Source organism: Oncorhynchus nerka, linkage group LG20 (genome assembly GCF_034236695.1).
Source record: "Oncorhynchus nerka isolate Pitt River linkage group LG20, Oner_Uvic_2.0, whole genome shotgun sequence".
NCBI classification, from domain to species: Eukaryota; Metazoa; Chordata; class Actinopteri; order Salmoniformes; family Salmonidae; genus Oncorhynchus; species Oncorhynchus nerka.
The window spans coordinates 55,979,622-55,999,393 of record NC_088415.1 but is presented as its reverse complement, the minus strand read 5'-3'; the positions used below and the strand labels follow the sequence as shown (position 1 = coordinate 55,999,393).

The window sequence follows — 19,772 nt, the reverse complement described above, 5'->3', positions numbered from 1 at the left end:
TGAAATGTTAAGCTAAAAAGTACATTTTGCATGAACTACATCATCATGCACTTCTATACACAACAAGTCTGTTTGGTGGAAACACACCACTGGTGGGAAAATGCAGATTTTCTTTTTGCGGTTTTTAGAATATTCACATGAAAATCTGTTGCCAATTGCATGGAAACCGAGCTACTGAACAGTAGCTAAATCTACTGAAACAGCTTTTAATCTCCAAGGATGCACCCCAAATGGCACCCTATTCCATTTATAGTTCACTACTTTTTTGGGGGGGTAGGGGGTTGGCAGAGTGGGATTTGGGATGCAGTCAGGTCATAAGTAGTGCAATATATAGGGAACAGGACACGGGTGCCATTTGGGACACTGGGACACAACCTAAGGATGTCTACAGACTGCAGCCTGATCTCCGTCTCCTACCTTACATTTACATTACATTTAAGTCATTTAGCAGACGCTCTTATCCAGAGCGACTTACAAATTGGTGCATTCACCTTATGACATCCAGTGGAACAGTAGTGCATCTAAATCTTTTAAGGGGGGGTGAGAGGGATTACTTTATCCTACCTCTCCTCTCTCCAGGAACAAAGAGGGAAAATGCACAGTGGCCAGAAATAAATCACTTTCACCTCAAAGAGAGTCAGAAACTTAGATCCCACAAGGACACAGGGGGACTCTGAGGGTGCCCCAAATGGCTGCCTATTCCCTATATGGTGCCCTGCTTTTCACCAGAGCCGTATGAAACTAGTGCACTATGTAGGGAATAGACTACCATTTGGGATGCAGGCAGGGGCTCATTCACCACCGCCTCATTCTGTCTCATATTCTTTACATCGTCACGTTTTTTACACAGACAACAAGGCGAATCAAGTTGAAATCTTTGGCAAGCCACTATGTCGCCTGAATAATACCTGCATCTTTCACAACAGAGAGCCCGTTCAGACAATTACAAAATTTCCCATAAGTATAGAAATGATGGTTGGAAGATTCCCGGCATCAGAAGGGAATAAGCAGGACATTTGGAATCCTCCAACCAGTATTTCTGGAAGTGTACGTACAGTACAACATCCTGCCATGTAACCACCCCCATTTGAACTACAGTTGGAATTGTTACCCAATCACAGAAACCCAGGCACAGACTAACCTTTCTTTGATGGACATCTGTTTGGAGGACATCTCTGAGAGTTCTGTTTCGCTGGGGGAGAGGAGGTCGGAGACACTGTGTCCTGTGATGTGGCCACTGTGGTCCAGAGGCAGGGACTGAGACTTGACCAGCGGCTGAGGGAAGGACGTGGGCTTGGGCAGAGTCTGGGGGGCGGTCTGGGGAGGAGGAGGCTGGGATAAGGACTGGGGTCTGGGTTGAGTGTGAGGGATTAGCTGAGAGTAAGGCTTGGGTAGTGGCTGGGTGAAGCTCCTCTCCCTTTCCTGGGGCTTGGGCTGGGATTGGGCTGGAGGTTCCTGGGTGAAGCTCCTCTCCCTTTCCTGGGGCTTGAGCTGGGATTGGGCTGGAAGTTCCTGGGTGAAGTGTTGGTGAGGTTTGGAGTATGGCTGGGGCTCAGTTTGTGGGGGAGACTGGGTGAAGTGCTGGTGAGGTTTGAAGTATGGCTGGGGCTCAGTTTGTAGGGGAGACTGGGTGAAAGACTGGATCTGCTGCTGTTTCCGCTGGTTACTGGAGGTTTGAGAGACACTCCTGGCCGCTGCCTCTGTTGTCACAGTTCTCAATGACACACTGGTGTGCTCGGTGTCTGTAGACATATAGACAGACACATACACGCACACACAAATTGCATTGTAATAAATCCACAGTGTAATCAATACTCACACAGGGGGAGAAGCAGACCCCAATGGCAGCCCCTCATAGCACACATGCACGCATACGCACGTGCGCACACCGCGTACAGACACACATTGGCGACTGCCAAGATCCTGCATACAATCGTCATGATCGGTGTTCAGTTCACACGGTCTCTGATGCTCAGCCTTCGTCTCAAATGTCCGTGCTCATTCATGCACGGACAATTGTTCTCCGTTCCTTTTAGGGTTCCTTTCCATTGTTCTCTACGAGTGTTCTCTCTCTCTCTCTCATGCTTGAAGAAAAGACGACCCCGCATCCTCTGGACACAATGTTTGCTGACGGTCATCCAGACACACAGACGGATGGGCCAGCCGTGTTACACTGTCTATCTGCACTGTCTATCTGCACTGTCTATCTGCACTGTCTATCTGCACTGTCTATCTGCCCTACCGACATGGCGGAGCACAATGCCACAATGCGTAAACCAAAGCCTGCAACACTGACATCCATCCATTGACATCCACAAAAACATATCCACACCTCAATCATACTTGATTTCCACTTGGAATCACAATCACAGACAACCTTGTCAGTCAGAGTGGTCCTACATTTGCAGACAAAGGGAGCCGCGGGGACAAATGTATGTGCAAATATGCTAATTAGATTCAGCTGAAGCCGTGTCTCTAGTCTTCCTGTCTGTCAGATAGTGTCTGTGATGTGATGAGCATTAGGCGTTAAGACAAATCAAACCGCAGACGGAGGCAGTGTGTAGCCAATGGAAAGAGTCGTGCAATTAACATGCTGCATAATCCAGGAGACAATAAGATATTTCCCTTGTCCTCATCCCAAATGGTGCCATATTCCCTCTTCTGAATTGAAAAAAACGTCTTCAGTGCATCAACCGTCCGTATAATGAATGCATATAAATATTCCTCTAATCTACATGCATGTTTGTTCAGCATTGGTCAAAGTAGTGTGCTACGTAGGGAATATGGTGCCTTTTGGGAGGTATACAATGGTCTGTGTTTCCTACCTGAGAGGAGTTCCCTGCTCCTGCTGCTCCGTGTGCTCTCTCTGTCTGCTGTGTGCTGCAGCTCTGTGTGTCTCTCTGAGCTGTGTGTCTCTCCCAGGTAGCTCCCGTGCTCTTCCCTCTCCAGGGTGATGCTGCTGCTACTGCCGTATTTATCTCTGTCTCTGTGCTGCCTGGGCTCCACCAGCAACTCACCCCTCCCGTGCCTCAAAGAGGGAAGCTCGATGGACTCCCGCTGGCTACTGTTGGTGTGCCGCGGCTGGGGCTCTGGGGCTGGGGGCTGATAGTGCTGCTGTCTGCTGTCCCTGTCGGGGGAGTGGAACCTTCCCTTACTGCTGCTGCCTCCAGCACCACTACTAGCACAGCTCTCCCTCTCCTCTCTGCTGGCCCCTCCTTCCCACACATCCTCCTCCTCCTCTCTCTCTCTGTGGCCAGTGGAGGAGCGACTGGCTCCAGGAGCTCCGCCACGGTCTCCTCCTCTCTCTCCGGCTCCTCTACTGTGAGCCTGCTGCTGCGGTTGCTGCTCTGAAAGGGGAGGGCCAGGGGAGAACAGATCTGGTTCAGGGAAACCGGAGGAGTCACCGCCCTTGGTCAGGCTGAAGTACCTGAGAGAGGGGGGGGGGGGGGGACACAGAGAGAGAGAGAGAGAAACACACAGACAGACACACACAGACAGACAGAGAGACAATTCATGGTTTCAATACCAGTGAAGGCTGAATTATTTGACACATGAGGAAACACACACCTCACCCCTCCCCTTTCCGGGGTGGTGGTGGCGGTGGTGGGGGGGTTGTAGGGAACGGCCGTAGATTTTCCAAGGTGGATGTTGCTGCTGCTGGAAGTCGCCGTGGTTACCGTGGCGACCGAGACCTGGGAGGTGACGGCTGCCACGGAGCGGACCAAAGAGGCAGACAGCGGCTCCAGCTTGACCCCTCCTCCTCCGTTCTGCAGCTGCAGGAAGCGAGAGGAGGGATGAATAAATGAATGAATGGACGGATGAATGGCGGGGGACATGGAGGGATAAAGGGATGGAGGGATGAAGGGATGAGGGGATAAAGGGATGGGGGATAAAGGGATGGGGGGGATAAAGGGATGGGGGGATAAAGGGACGAGGGATAAAGGGACGGAGGGATAAAGGGACGGAGGGATAAAGGGATAAAGGGATGGGGATAAAGGGACGGAGGGATAAAGGGATGGGGGATAAAGGGATGGGGGATAGAGGGATGGGGGGATAAAGGGATGGGGAATAAAGGGATGGGGGATAAAGGGATGGAGGGATAAAGGGATGGGGGATAAAGGGACGGAGGGATAAAGGGATGGGGGATAAAGGGATGGGGGATAGAGGGATGGAGGGATAAAAGGATAAAGGGATGGAGGGATAAAAGGATGGAGGGATAAAGGGATGGAGGGATAAAGGGATGGAGGGATAAAGGGATGGAGGGATAGAGGGATGGAGGGATAAAGGGATGGAGGGACGGGGGGATAAAGGGACGGAGGGATAAAGGGATAAAGGGATGGGGGATAGAGGGATGGAGGGATAAAGGGATGGAGGGATAAAGGGATGGAGGGATAAAGGGATGGAGGGATAAAGGGATGGAGGGATAAAGGGATGGAGGGATAAAGGGATAAAGGGACGGAGGGATAAAGGGACGGAGGGATAAAGGGATGAGGGATAAAGGGATGGAGGGATAAAGGGATGAGGGATAAAGGGATGGGGGATAAAGGGATGGAGGGATAAAGGGATGGGGGATAAAGGGATGAGGGATAAAGGGACGGAGGGATAAAGGGATGAGGGATAAAGGGATGGAGGGATAAAGGGATAAAGGGATGGAGGGATAAAGGGATGGAGGGATAAAGGGATAAAGGGATGGGGAAAGGACAACATGCAGTCAGAACAGATACCATAAGTGGTGAAACCGATCAAGTAGCTCTTCACATTTGGTCATACAAAAACACTATTGCCAAATCTAAACAAAACATGCCTTAGTCAAGGCAGGCCTGGGCAGTGGTGTAAAGTACTTAAGTAAAAATAATTTAAAGTACTACTTAAGTAGTTTTTGGGGGTATCTGGTTTGGGGTATCTGGTTTGCTTAATATAAGGAATTTGAAATAATGTATACTTTTACTTTTGATACTTAAGTATATTTTAAAACAAATACTTTTACTCAAGTAGAATTTTACTGAGTGATTTTTACTTTTACTTGAGTGATTTTCTATCAAGGTATCTTTACTTTTACTCAAGTATGACAACATATACCTGTCATACAAATAATACCACAATTCGCAAGTCATTGCCTCTGACCATATCCCATTTACCGCATTCATAATAAATTACAAATGGAAAGCATTCTTTAGTAGTGCATAATCATAGCATTAAAATGTCATGCATTATAATTCATCCTGCTTTTTAGGAGTGATTATCTTCTATGATGTTCACCTGAAAGTGAGCACTTACCCTTTCCCATTCTTAAAATGACCGTGTCCTTCAGTGCAACCTTAGAACCTGGCAGCGTGCATGAACACAACTTCCCTACGATCTTTGACGATGGGTCGAAATGTGACGCCCTCCATCGACCTAATCAACATTAATTCAACCGATAACATTCCAGCCAAATCTGTATGTATTCACCTTCACTGTACACTCGGTTTTCAAGACAAGGCAGCATTTGCACAAGAACCAACCTTGCATGCATCGGAGTCAAATACATTCCTAGAAATAGTATGGCTGAAGTGTTCATGCTTATTCAGCCACTGGAGTCAAATACATTCCTAGAAATAGTATGACTGAAGTGTTCATACTTATTCAGCCACTGGAGTCAAATACATTCCTAGAAATAGTATGACTGAAGTATTCATGCTTATTTAGCCACTGGAGTCAAATACATTCCTAGAAATAGTATGACTGAAGTGTTCATACTTATTCAGCCACTGGAGTCAAATACATTCCTAGAAATAGTATGACTGAAGTGTTCATGCTTATTCAGCCACTGGAGTCAAATACATTCCTAGAAATAGTATGACTGAAGTGTTCATACTTATTCAGCCACTGGAGTCAAATACATTCCTAGAAATAGTATGACTGAAGTGTTCATGCTTATTCAGCCACTGGAGTCAAATACATTCCTAGAAATAGTATGACTGAAGTGTTCATACTTATTCAGCCACTGGAGTCAAATACATTCCTAGAAATAGTATGACTGAAGTGTTCATACTTATTCAGCCACTGGAGTCAAATACATTCCTAGAAATAGTATGACTGAAGTGTTCATACTTATTCAGCCACTGGAGTCAAATACATTCCTAGAAATAGTATGACTGAAGTGTTCATACTTATTCAGCCACTGGAGTCAAATACATTCCTAGAAATAGTATGACTGAAGTGTTCATACTTATTCAGCCACTGGACAAGCATTTTAGAAGAGCAGAACTCTCTTGCTAACACGATACCAAAGCATCTTGTGGCAGAATATCGTTGTAGTCACTAAACACTACGGCGCTTCCATGCCAAAGTCTTCTGTAAGCCAGCACAACGTAGCAGCATGATGTCACGGCGTACTGTAGTCCCTAAATGACTATATGAATGACGCACTGTGTGGTTACGTCACATCTTCAAAGTGAATGCCTGAATGAAAACCGTGGACTCTGTGAGGGCTGAGCATTTCAACATCTTCATTAACCTAGCCGTAAACACCAAGCCATACTGTTAATGGGCATCAAGGCTGGCCAAACGAACGCACACAAGCTTTTAGGATACTATGAGCAAGGGCACTACCAGTCAGCAGCAATGTTTAGGCAGGTTGCTAGGCAGGCTCCTACTTGTTCTCTCTTAGTCAACGGAGGAGGAGGTGGAGGAGGAGGAAGAGAGGTAACCATAGGATCTATCTCCTGTACGGGCACAGCATTAGTTCACTTAGAGGGTCGTTTTATACTAGGTCACATGAATGTTTCAGTTCAATATTAGGCTGCTTTTCTTGAATATTTTCTTGAGACTCAGATCACTTACAAAGGGCGTGATTGTGTAAGTTCTTTAGTGTTTACACGGAGTGATCAACCTGTAGTTGTATCAGGGCAAAGAGAAACTAGTTTCCAAAAATAAGGAGAATCTCCATGGGTGGCGTTTTAGTCCAGGACGAGGCTTAATTTGGGTCAGGGAAACTGGACCTCGGTGTAAGGCTTGACACTTAGAGGCTACAGTTTTGAAAAGCAAGAGAAAGGAAGCCCAACATTTTGTGGTCCCGATTCTCCACCGTTATCCCGAGGTGTGCACTTGCACACTATCTCGCATGGATTTAACAACGGTGGAACCTCCCTACAGCCACTGCTTAAATCATCCCTATGCTTTCAAATCCAGTTGCACACTTCTGGACAAGGGTTGATAAGTGAAACATGTCCATTGTCTATCTGGGTTGAGACTCTATACCTGATCCACCTCTCCCTGGGTAATAGGCTGGGTCTGGAAGCGGCTGTTGGCTCTGCGCTGACGGGTGTCGCCCCTGGAGGCCCCGGCCCCCTCTGCAGCAGGCTTTGAGGGCTGCTTGGACAGCTGGTTGAACAGGGCCATCTTCTCTGCAAGGCTGTGAGGGGAAAGGTAACATACTGTATGTCAGTGTGTGGTCTGTCACTAGGGTCTATGTCCCCATCACTTCCATTGAATGTTAGCTAGCGGTAAGTCAAGTTAGCTGAAGTTTTTAGTGGCTATTTAAAGGAAAATGGATTACAGTTTCTCCTGACCCATAGACTTCTTTCAGGGTGTGGACCCATCTCAAATCAAGTTGTACAATTTAAGACATGTTGCCATGAGTTCAAAGAGAATTAAAATCAAGCTTCAATTGCAACTTATGAAGTGAATGCTGGCTTTTTGCTATTTTTTTCAATGTGATCTATTTTTGCTTCCAAACACCCTTTAATGTGTTTACATAAGAGGATAAGAGTTGAGCACATTCTCTCTTTTTACCTGAGAGTTGAAAGGTCGGGCTCATCTGGACCCAGGTCCTCCATTATCTCGTCAGGCCCAGGGCCTGTTCCATCTCCTTTGGGCTGGGCCTCCCTCTCCCTTTCTTTCTCCCCGTCCTGCTCTCCAATGCGCCGCACCATAGAGCCGTGCTGCGATGCCTCCTGCAGGCTGGGAGAAGGAAGCGCACACACACACACACACACACGTGACACTGTATTATAATGTACCATACTGTACAATTGACGGACAGTATCTAGCAAGAGCATGTCAACATGCTAGATAATCAATTAGGTAATCAAAACACATTCTGTGAAGTAGCAATACTACATTGTTAATAGTCAGACAAATCTGAAGTTTGCACTGAGCTCAACCACATGAACACAATAATGCTTAAGCCCTGGTGATACTTATGATCAAACTTACTACTCATCTGCATAAAGCATGTACAGTATCCTGTGAATAGCATCAAGTTCAGTCATTGGTATTCCTGATCAGAACATGATACCAAAACGTTGCAGTCCGATTCTCCACCCTTCTCTGAAAGAGTGCAATTGTACACTCCCTGTCGTGGATTTAAAAGCATAGGAGAGTGGAGCACTCAGGATGGTGGATAAGGGTAGTAAGCATTGGCAAGTGCATACTTTGGAGAAGGGTGGAGAATCAAGATGTAGCCATTGGGCGGCAACAGGAGTTATAAGTAGATGTGTGAGGCCTGCACTGAGATAATCATGGTGCGCATGCAGTCGGCCATCTGTACTAGAGGATATGGACGGTTGGTTCTCTCAGCATGTTAAGTTTAACCTCAGTCGGTAAACAAACGGTAAACAAACCGGGTGCTACACGCTCGCCCGACACGTGAACCTGACACACTGAGCTTTAACCGGCTTTACCTTTGACCTTTTCCCCCCTCAGTCATAGCTTTAGAAGACGTGTGACACATTTCCACATAGGAACTTAAAGGGATAGTTCTCACCCGCATGACAAAATGACATGGCTAGGTAAACAAAAGCCAAAATATAACCAAAACCAAAGACAGCATGGATTGCTGTTTTATCTTGTCCACGGACTGTTTACAAGGAATCCCATTATGCCATTTTGTAATTTAGGTGAACTATCCCTTAAAGAGTACAAACAACACTGAAAGCAGTAGGGGAGAGTGGGGTATGTTGAGCCACCCTTTCTTTCTAGGAAACCATACACAAAACGAATCATATTCAGGAAGAGGTCATCATTTCATTGTTTCCACTAGATAGCCCAAACACAAAGTCAAAATTGGCGATTGTAAAAAGTCATGAAAACAATAATGTGCTTTTTGGTCATAAATTAAAGCTAGCATTAAGCATAAGGTTAGCAGTGTGGTTAAGGTTATGGTTAAGGTGTGAGTTATGCTTAAAATTGGATTTTAAGAGGACAAATTGTAGAAGCAGGCAGGGTTTATGACTTTGTGACCGCGTTAATTAGTGACAACCTCATTTCATGGAGTCTGTGAAGGAAGAAACAACATGGGGAAAGTATTTATTTAGATGTATTTGTTTAATGTCATTTTTATTCCGTGTGTTATAGGTTTCATGATGCTTGTATCGAAACCAAAGTAGATCGTTGTAAGATTTGTAAGAGTCTCTATAAACTACAATATGAGGTCCTAAACCTAACATGAAAGTGCATCCTTGTAAGTGTGTGGGCTAATATAGTCAGAATGTTTGCCTTAGGGGTAAACTGAGCCAATAGCCATGGGGTAAACTGAGCCAATGGCCATGGGGTAAACTGAGCCAATGGCCATGGGGTAAACTGAGCCAATGGCCATGGGGTAAACTGAGCCAATGGCCATGGGGTAAACTGAGCCAATGGCCATGGGGTAAACTGAGCCAATGGCCACCATACTCCATACAAATGATGATTCCATTTTGTGCATAATGGGGGGAATTCAGATCTGAGTTACGTGTGCATCAATTAAACTGATTCCCCTTTTTGTGCACCCTTCTCTCATACTGATCTTGAACTTAAGTATTGGCAAATGCATCTGTCCGCCAGGTATTCGTTTGAAGATCACAGAAATGGAGGTGTGTCTACAGATATGCTATATTTTGACCTGGACTTAATTCCCTCATAATTCCACCATGCGCAAGGAGACCTTGAATAAAGTCGAGCAACATGCCAGATCCGATAGAATGATCTCTTATAAATTGATAAGAGCTAATCCGTTTGGATAAGTGGATTGTAAATATAAACGACAAATGTTTTAGACCAAGTTTACCTTATGATCGCTGGATGTAATTGTGAAAGCAGTCCTATTTCAGCAAACGGAAAAGCATGTCAACTTGACAGGTATTTTGGCCTCTTTTCAAGTCTGCCCGAACTTTTCGGTTATTTTGAACCATTTCTCTCATATGAATACTAGCCACTATTGGTAGCCACCGTCAGTAATACCCACATACATAACTGTCACTTGGGTGAAATGACGGTTAGTTTCCTTCAATTTGTAGCCTACATTTTGCATCATACCATTACATCGTTAGTTTACCTTTCTTTCCACTGTCACATCTGTGTGGTTGGTCCTGATGGTCGCTACAAATAGTGGATCAGATTAGGATAAAGTATTACAAGTTGTGCAATAACTTGGGACGTGTAGCTTATTTGAATCATTATGGAACGCAGACCATACCTAGCAGGTTAAACCTGGCGCCTGGCGCACGTTGCACGACAAACTGGACCTTTTGTCATCACAGTTCTGTGATTAGTGAAGATTAGAGTAGACTTATAGGACTACTGTTCACTTCTCACCTTCCAATAGGTCATGGACCTTTTGTCATCACAGTTCTGTGATTAGTGAAGATTAGAGTAGACTTATAGGACTACTGTTCACTTCTCACCTTCCAATAGATCATGGACCTTTTGTCATCACAGTTCTGTGATTAGTGAAGATTAGAGTAGACTTATAGGACTACTGTTCACTTCTCACCTTCCAATAGGTCATGGATTGAACCATTTTAATATGGCAACTTTCAGGATACATGAAACCACTGTATGTTTCATATATTTTGTGTGCAAAGGCTGTCCCACTCTGTTTATGTATGGTTCATAAATACTTCCCATACCCTAAATAAAGATCAGAATATTTTTTTTATCTACCAATTGGTGCTGAAAAGGAGACGAATATCCAGGTATTTAGATGGCTTTCTGTCATTGATCCCTATTCTGAACATGTCTCTCGATAAACAGTATATTCTACTGAGACTGTCGAGATTTTTTTTTAAATTAATGGTACACCATATTTAAAGGGAAGGCTTTACATAAATGTACTGAAAACCCTATTGAATAAAAACTCCACAAGAGGGTTTTCACTAGTTTAATTGTATTTATTAAAGTGTGCGCTAGGGAGCCACTCCTGAAAAACCCATTACGCACCTGCATACGGTAAGTCTGAATACCAATTAGTGCTTAAATCAAAACATGTAAAAAGATTATAGATTTCCTAAGTCTGAATACCAACTAGTGCTTAAATCAAAACGTGTAAAAAGATTATAGATTTCCTAAGTCTGAATACCAACTAGTGCTTAAATCAAAACGTGTTAAAAAGATTATATATTTCCTAAGTCTGAATACCAACTAGGGCTTAAATCAAAACGTGTAAAAAGATTATAGATTTCCTAAGTCTGAATACCAACTAGTGCTTAAATCAAAACGTGTTAAAAAGATTATATATTTCCTAAGTCTGAATACCAACTAGTGCTTAAATCAAAACGTGTTAAAAAGATTATAGATTTCCTAAGTCTGAATCGGGACCAGTATGCATAGTAATTTGCCGTGTGTCATGCATATGAACTCAGGATAGCCGTTTGTATTGTTACAGAGCAGACATCATCATGCCCCGTGTATACAAATGTCAAACAGGCAGGGGTCTAGCTCCCCTTGAGGTTCTTGAGAAAGCAGCCAAGGAAGTTTTGGATGGAAAAAAATAGACTGAATGACACTGAAGAGTTAGAATGACAAAAAAAGAACACAAACATGTACCGGTACGAATGAGAGGCTTTGATAAAGTATCAGAGGCAGACAAGGTCTTATCTGACCACACGGATTCCGAACTTGCTAATCAAGAATATTGCGGACCAGTTGCATGGACCTCAAATGCAGAGAACTTGCCTACAAATTGTCACTTCGAAACAGCATCCATGTCCCAGACAACTGGTCAATAAATGGAAGGGTAAGTAATATTTAACAGACAAATCTATATCTGAATATACCATACATATTATTTAAGATATACAATATACCAAACCCCCATTCCATGAAAACTTTGACCTAACCAGCACCATCACCCACTTACCCCAAGGTGGCTCAACATACCCTGCACCTACGCTCAACTTACCCCATACCAGGGGTAAGTTGTGCCAAGTTGTGCTTCTTTTAAAATAACAATTGGTTATGTTTACATGAATTCTGATTATTTTCAGGGATACACAAAATCCTGAAATATATGTAGAGTTCTTTGTTAGAAAGAAAACTATATTTCCCTGGATGTAAAAAAGGGCTAAACTTACCCCACTCTCCCCTAATGCTTCTCCCCTAATGCTTGCTTGAGTTGAAATTAACTAAAGAATCTATTGTGTTAAAACAAGTTTATTCCCCCGATAAGGTTCAACTTCACACAGCTATTCCGAGAAAACAGGCAAGCAGCATGTGAGTGGGCACTATGAACACTATAAACAGCAGAAGGCACTGTAGAGCAGATGTCTGCCTGCCTAGTACATTCCACCTGTAGCTCTAGACAACAACTACAGATTTTCTTTATTTTACCTTTATTTAACTAGGCAAGTCAGTTAAGAACAAATTCTTATTTTCAATGACGGCCTAGGAACAGTGGGTTAACTATCAGATTAATTAATAAAGTTTCAAAATGATGGTAACTTTCCCCAGATTCACATGTTTTCCAGGAATCCCAGTTGGAAGATTCCTTGAATCGCAGGGAATAAGAAGGACATCCAACTAGGATTTCAGAAATGTACTGACATTTTTGGAAACACTATGAATGAATCAATAATAACTTAATATCCATGCATTGCCACTCAAGAAAATGCAAAGCTAAATGGAAGATGAAAAACATCAGTCTTGCATGGAGTAAGAGAAGAGAGGAGGCATGCAAGGTTTAATTGCATTTCAATTAGGTAAACCCATGGTAAGCCCATGTCGAGCACACACACACACACACACACCTGTAACTGGTCATGGTGGTGCTGACTACAGTGGGGCTGGGGATACGTGCTACTGTGGTGTGGACCGTCACCGATTGTGAGGACAGAGCAGAGGCACTTTATATGTGCAAAAAAAGTGCCCCACATCGACAGGGACAGTCACATAGGGAAAGGAGCCACAGAGAGATAGAAAGAGAGATAACGAGAGAGAGAAAGAAAGAGAGATAAAGCGAGAGAAGTCACAAAGCAGCAGAATCAGAGAGAAAAAAAAGAAGTAGACAGGGGAAAAGAGTCAAACAAGAACATCACAAGAAGAGAGATTGGAAAGAACATCTTTACTTTGACCAAGTGTTGTCATTTTTTTACCCTTCCATTGTAAATTAAACGACGGCAAGGCAGCACTTAGTAATGATCAGAGGGTGTCAGACGTACGTGTGAGCGATGTCCACTTCCTCGTTGGTGATAGGCTGTGTGCGCGCACGGTCCTGGACTCGTCTCAGGCGCCTCTCCACGGCAGGGTTACGGGACCGCGGTTTGGGGACGCTATCTGTGGTCTTCTCCAGCTCCTGTGGAGTGGAACGAAGAGACACATGCCTATAGTAAATCTCTGCTCGTCAACAACATGCGTCAAACCATGGGAATATGCTATTTGCGACGGTTCCCCGACACAGATTAAGTCTAGTCCTGGACTGAAAGCGTGCTCAATGGAGAATGTCAATTGAAATCTTTTTCGTTCAGGACTAGGCTTAATGTGTGTCTGGGAAACCGGCCCTCAATGTAAACAACTACACACAAGGCAGATACTGTACCCTAAATAGTGACCTCTTAGCAGCCACACTCATCTTAGCTCTCTCATCAAGCTTCTCTTCGTCAGCTGAAAAGGGGAAGGGGTGAACAATTGTCAGTCCACAACACATCCACAATACTAAACCCACTGAGGAGTGCAATTCATGGGTTGAATTGTATTCATTTCAGAAATTACAAATTGACCCCAACCCTGGTGTGAATGTATTTCCTTGACCTCAAACACATGTAACCTAAAATCACCCTGCCAGACACAGTAAATGAATCTAGAGGAGGATTATTCTTCGTTCAACACCATTCTAATCTTTGTTAACCTCAACACATCCCTCAGACACGTCCATCCATTGGGTTGTCAGGTGGTGAGCATTCTGGCTAATGAATAGTTATTCAACTAAGAGTGGTGTTGGTAACTAAATAAAGCAAATCATCTCCACTGATACTTGCCTTCTGGGTTCTGTAGCTCGGTTGGACTCAGACGAGACCTGAGGGAGAAAACAAAACAAGACATTGATCCAAATAGACTCAAGAATGGTCTTTTTCTATAGGGCACAAGAGACACATTTATTGAGAGCATAAAATCCCCATGGTCTGCACCATGTATCCCACAAACTCCAGGGGAAGAAAGAAAAGCCACTGTCCACAGTGCACCCACTGGTGATCTTAGCAAATGTATTCTGTGTACCTTTTCTGAGAGACCTGGCCCTCAGGGCCTTCAATACCTATCAGACTCTGCAGAGGTTACGGGCAGAGTCCTAAACCTCTCACCTATCAGACTCCAGCCGCTCTGCAGAGGTTATGGGCAGAGTCCTAAACCTCTCACCTATCAGACTCCAGCCGCTCTGCAGAGGTTATGGGCAGAGTCCTAAACCTCTCACCTATCAGACTCCAGCCGCTCTGCAGAGGTTATGGGCAGAGTCCTAAACCTCTTACCTATCAGACTCTAGCCGCTCTGCAGAGGTTACGGGCAGAGTCCTAAACCTCTTACCTATCAGACTCTAGCCGCTCGGCAGTGGTTATGGGCTGCGTCCTAAATCTCTCAGAGGACTTGCGGATGTCTCCAGGGGTGATGTAGCGCCGCGGCCTCCTCGCTGTGCCACGCTCCCGATCAGCGCTCCCAGCAGCCGGATCTACTTCCATGGCAGTAAGCTCTACTTTAGTTGGCTCCCTTTGTAGGGTCACGTGTTGGGATGGAGAGAGCGACGAAGGCAACAGAAAAGGAGGACAATAGTGAGAGAACGAACGGCAAGGTCAGTTTTCTTCCACAGCAATCCAGACATCCAGGTTAGAGGTGAAGTCACGCACAAGACGATCACACCGCAAAAATGAACTGTCCCCAAAATGAGGGATTTTGTCACCAGCCCAATTGTGTCCGAATCCACACACAGCACAACATGCAGCAACAGACCCCTCAAGTTGGCCCAACACGTTGACAATAACAGAATATGTCCAAGCAGCTGGCTAAACAAATAATAAGTTATCCCCCCATACTGGCTTAGAAGATCTCTTGATATCACGTTTGATTATTCAATATACTGCACTCAAAAAACACACAAGCAGAAACATCTCAAGCCTCGTGTTAGGATGAGAGTCTATATTAGTGTTAGACAAAGCAAACTGATTAAAGAGTCAGTAAACATGCTGTTCCACCTACAGCTCCGGCTTCCTGTTGGCGTTCTCCAGATATGAGTGTCGGAGCTGGGCCACGGAGACCCTGGTATCCAAGGTCCCCACCTCCCCATTGGGCAGTACCCCCACTGCCACCCCTCCCTCCCTGGTCAGGTGGGCTGCCATGGTAGCCTCTCTGCTGGCGGCTGCACTCTCCATGCTCCTATAGGCAGCCGAGCGCTGACTTACGCCGATGTCGGACATGGAGCGCGTGCGGACCTTGAGCTTGGGGGGCCCAGCCTGCCCGGCTGGCTCCATGCTCCTGTGTCTGGCCTGGGGGAGGTAGGCACCCCTCTGGAGGTAGACGGCCGAGTCACCCTGCTGCTGGTCCTGCAGGCCGTGTTGACCCTGGAGGTCCTGCTGACTCTGGGGGTGCGGATGCTGCTGGAGAGGCTCAGGAGCCTGTTGCTGCTGGCTGGGCTGGAAGTGGGAGGTCTCCATGCGACTGACTGGACCTGTCTCCTTTGTGTCCTGGCTGTGGCTGGACCAGTGCTGCTGCTGCTCCCTGGGCCTAGTCTCCCACTCCTCCGAGTCCGCCCGACTCGTTCTCCTCCCCCCAGACCTATAGCTCTCATACTCCATGGCGGTTGAGGTGGTGGAGTCGTCCTGGCGGCTGACTGGCCCCAGGTGGGGCTCCCCTCTCTGGGGGTCGTCCACACTCTTCTCCCTACGGCGGATCTCTGAGGGCAGCACGGCCTTCCGGCTCTTCAGCAGCCCCTCGGTGTGAACCTCCTCTCTCAGCGCCTGCCTGCCCTCCCTGTGGGTCTCCCTCTGGGTCGTGTAGATGTGGTCAGTGCTCACCCTCCTCCTTGGAGTATCCACCTCCACCACAGGGGCTCCAGGGAGCTTGGTGGCCACAGGGGCCGGCATGGCTAGGTAAGGCTGAGGGTCCATGTGGGTCCCCTGGTGACTCCCCAGATGGGTACCCTGGTGGCCCATGGTGGGGCCTGATGTGTGTGTTCGTGGTGCTGAGGCGTGGGGGTATGGGACGTGGGCGAAGGCAGGTTGGGAGGGCTGAGACGAGGGGCCAGTCCTTTTGTAGGTGGCAGGGTCAGAGCTGTGGCCACGTTGGGGCATGTAGTGAGCTGTGGTGGTGTGAGCACGATCTCGGTGTCTCTTCACTGGGGGCTCTGGAGCTGGACCCCGCTCTGCAGGGGCCCTTTGGACGCCGCTCTCGTCTTTCGATACTCTCTCTCTTACTCTGATTCTTAAAGGGGGAAGAACCGATTAACCAACCATAGCACTCATTTTCAAATTGAAGACAATCAATGAGACACCCAAATAAAGTACCACAGTGCCCTTGTCAAATTGATGACGTAGTGATTTGAAATGTGTCATTAAAACTGTGTCCAAAATATAGTGCCTGGTCAAAAGTAGTGCACTATTTCGGGAATAGGGTGCCATTTGGGATGCAGATTGAAATGCACACCAAGTCGACTATAAATGTCAAGTCACTCTGGACAAAGTGTCTGCTTAAATAACTAATATGTAAATGTATGTTCCATGTTGTGCTTCAAGACTAATCCTTGCTATATCATCTCTAGCTGACTCAAATTTCTCTATGCCAAAATGTGAGCGAGCCTAAACTATTTTTATCTATGACCCCTTGCTCTTAGCAGCCAAAGGTCACGTTAGGTTGCGTCCCAAATGGCAGGCCTCTGGTCAAAAGTAATGCACCAAATAGGCAATAGGGTGCCATTTATGACGCAGCCCACGCTAATCTCCTTGTACACCACTAAGCCACCCCTAATTGACGGGCTGGCGCTTCATTTGACATGGCATGGAAGGAGTTTAAACAGTATAAACACGCTCCATAGAGACAACAGCACATCTCCATTGTGATCTAACACTTCACTTATTGTTACTAGGCAGACAAGGTCACACGTAACCTGAGTGCCAATCTGTTTGTGCTACCGTGCCAAGTCCTTGTCACTCATGTTGGGCTACGACAATGACAGCAATGGAGTTGGCAAAAGCACAAACAGATCTGGGATCAGGCTAGGCCACACAGGCTGCACTGCAGATCCTATGTTTGTTGGAGTGATTGCCACTTATATACCTGTTGGAAAGTTAAACATAGCTAGAACCTCTTTGCAAATTAACTGCTGTGTCTGTCGAACAAGAGAGGCTATTAAAATGAACCAGATAGCATTGTCTGCTAATAAATACAAGGGAACAGCCAAGCTTTACAATCCACCCGAGGTGTGTGTCCAAAATGCCACCCTATTCCCTATATAGTCTACTACTTTTGACCAGGGCTCCGGTCAAAATGTGTGCATTACAGTATCTAGGGAATAGGACACCATTTGGAACACAACCCAGACCATGTTTCTACTGGCTTGGTGCAGGGCCTCAGTGGGGTGTGCTCAGTAGACCCACACTCACCTGTCCATACTCCTCAAAGTAAGGTTGGCCTGGCCATGGGCCCAGCACCTCTCACACTACAGACCTGCCTTCAGCTGGCCGGTCATGCAGAGGATCTGGGACAAACTCCGCTCCAAAAATATACCCCACTAGCCAAGCGAACACTTTCCTCACGGTCGTAAGACCGGCCAAGCCTAGACAACCCTACACTATCACTCTAGTGATATCCACTGTGTAGCCTACGTGTCTAGACAGAAAGTTAAGAAGGCACTAATTGTAATTCTAAATAAAACATGATTTATCATAGAAAACGGGTTAGGAGAAATGCGCAATCTGATTAGCTGAAATGCCGAAAGCAGCCATTCACAATTCCCCAATATCCAGCTGACTCTTGTCAACATGAATAATAAGGGTTTGTTTTCAGACTTACACAATCAGGTAATTTCACGGTAATTTTGACTGTGACTCAGTGAGTGGGCAACCTATATGAGTGCAGACATACTTACTCAGCTGGCATTTTCTGACTCAGTGGACAAGGCCACAAAGGCTGAGTTAGACCGAGCCTCTGACTAATGTTCACACCCCCAACACCTACAATACTCAGTACTCACTCACATACAGCCCAACTCCTCTGCCTATCAAACTCAGGGCACACATAATGGCACCCTATGGCACCCTATTCCCAATATAGTGCATTACTTTTGACCAGAGCCCTTTGGTCCTGGTCTAAAATAGTACACTATATAGGGAATAGGGTGCCATTTCAGACACAGGTAGAATCTGCTTGAACTGTGTCACACTGTCATTATGAATTGAATATATGTACATAGATAAATATGTACAACATAGTACATACAGAGAATTCCCCTGAGGGTTCAGGGAACAGAGCCGAAAATGTAATTATTTGAGGTACGTAACCCGAACCGAAAACAAAAGTCATCTATACGGTTCCGGAACAGAACCGTTATTTTAAAAGCATGGGAAATGGTGAATAATGATATTTCACAATCCAGGCATTTTTTTGGGGGGGTGCTACAAAAATCGCAACAAAGCATTTATGCAAAGTTCTCTTACTCTGTCACTCTGAAACTTATTCCAGCATCTGCCTGCCAGCTGTAAATATTTGCCAGTGGGTGTGTGTGGGGTCTACAGAGTCTGTGAGCGGAGCAGAGCTGGAGTGGAGTGAGGAGCAGAGCGTGCCCAATTTGACTGGAGCTTGGAGCAAGATTCCCTAAGGCTGGAGCGTTGGTCTTCTCGCCCACCCAGTATCGTTCCAGTAGCGCTCCAGTAGTGCTGACTTCACAAGCTCAGGGCACGCCCGGCCCAGCATGCATTTGTGTGTGCTGCTATAGCCCCTTGCTTTAGCTACTGTCATGGAGTTTGCTAAATATTTTCATAAAGAAACGGATAAAACACACAAGGTGACATACAAGGCAAGATCAAGGTGACTTACAAAGATGACCAAGAGCAAGAGAGGGAGTGTTGTGATGTAATGTTTCATAACTAAAGAATCATTGTGGAATCTGAAAAGACACGTATCCCAAAAGCATGATGGTGTAACCTACTTATTATGTGCACATGCTAAAAGAAAGGAACGAGGTGGGTGGATAACTGTGTCATTGTAGCAAAGTATTTATAAACTAAAAAAATGATCTCTTAAACTTTTTGTTCATTTTTGTTCTATTACCTATACAACAGGCCATAATTGACTTTGGCCCTATAGGTCTGGCATGTTCCCACGTTCAAGGAGCTTTCTGTTTTGATTGGGTTATTTTGCCTAAAAACCATTAGACCTACCTATAGAAAATAAAAAAACAACTCTGCATCTCTGCCCAGCCTGGCAAGAGTGGCCAAAATTATGTTTAACATCCCCAGTGGCTCTGCAGGTGTGGAGAGGATTTCTCTGCTGCTGGCCGGCGTTGTGCCGAAAAGCTCCCCCCTGACAGAATTCCCCTTCCCGTGAACGAGCACACA

At 45.7% G+C, this 19,772-nt stretch overlaps 1 protein-coding gene across 18 annotated transcripts in view; it reads right to left on the bottom strand.

The window, feature by feature from the left end:
- The window catches only part of LOC115102835 (supervillin-like), a 76,624-nt gene that overhangs the window by 20,161 nt on the left and 36,691 nt on the right, over nt 1–19,772 (bottom strand). For 15 of the 18 annotated variants that reach the window (XM_065005638.1, XM_065005622.1, XM_065005625.1 and 12 more), the window contains 12 exons: nt 15,421–16,641; nt 14,755–14,934; nt 14,214–14,251; nt 13,775–13,839; nt 13,398–13,531; nt 12,987–13,082; nt 7,777–7,944; nt 7,243–7,396; nt 6,639–6,707; nt 3,568–3,773; nt 2,826–3,427; nt 1,142–1,742 (listed from right to left, as the gene is read on the bottom strand). In XM_065005638.1, coding sequence (XP_064861710.1) covers nt 1,142–1,742; nt 2,826–3,427; nt 3,568–3,773; nt 6,639–6,707; nt 7,243–7,396; nt 7,777–7,944; nt 12,987–13,082; nt 13,398–13,531; nt 13,775–13,839; nt 14,214–14,251; nt 14,755–14,934; nt 15,421–16,641 — 3,534 coding nt within the window. The remainder of the gene's footprint in view (nt 1–1,141; nt 1,743–2,825; nt 3,428–3,567; nt 3,774–6,638; nt 6,708–7,242; nt 7,397–7,776; nt 7,945–12,986; nt 13,083–13,397; nt 13,532–13,774; nt 13,840–14,213; nt 14,252–14,754; nt 14,935–15,420; nt 16,642–19,772) is intronic. The other 3 variants (XM_065005632.1, XM_065005633.1, XM_065005639.1) reach the window with 3 other exon arrangements.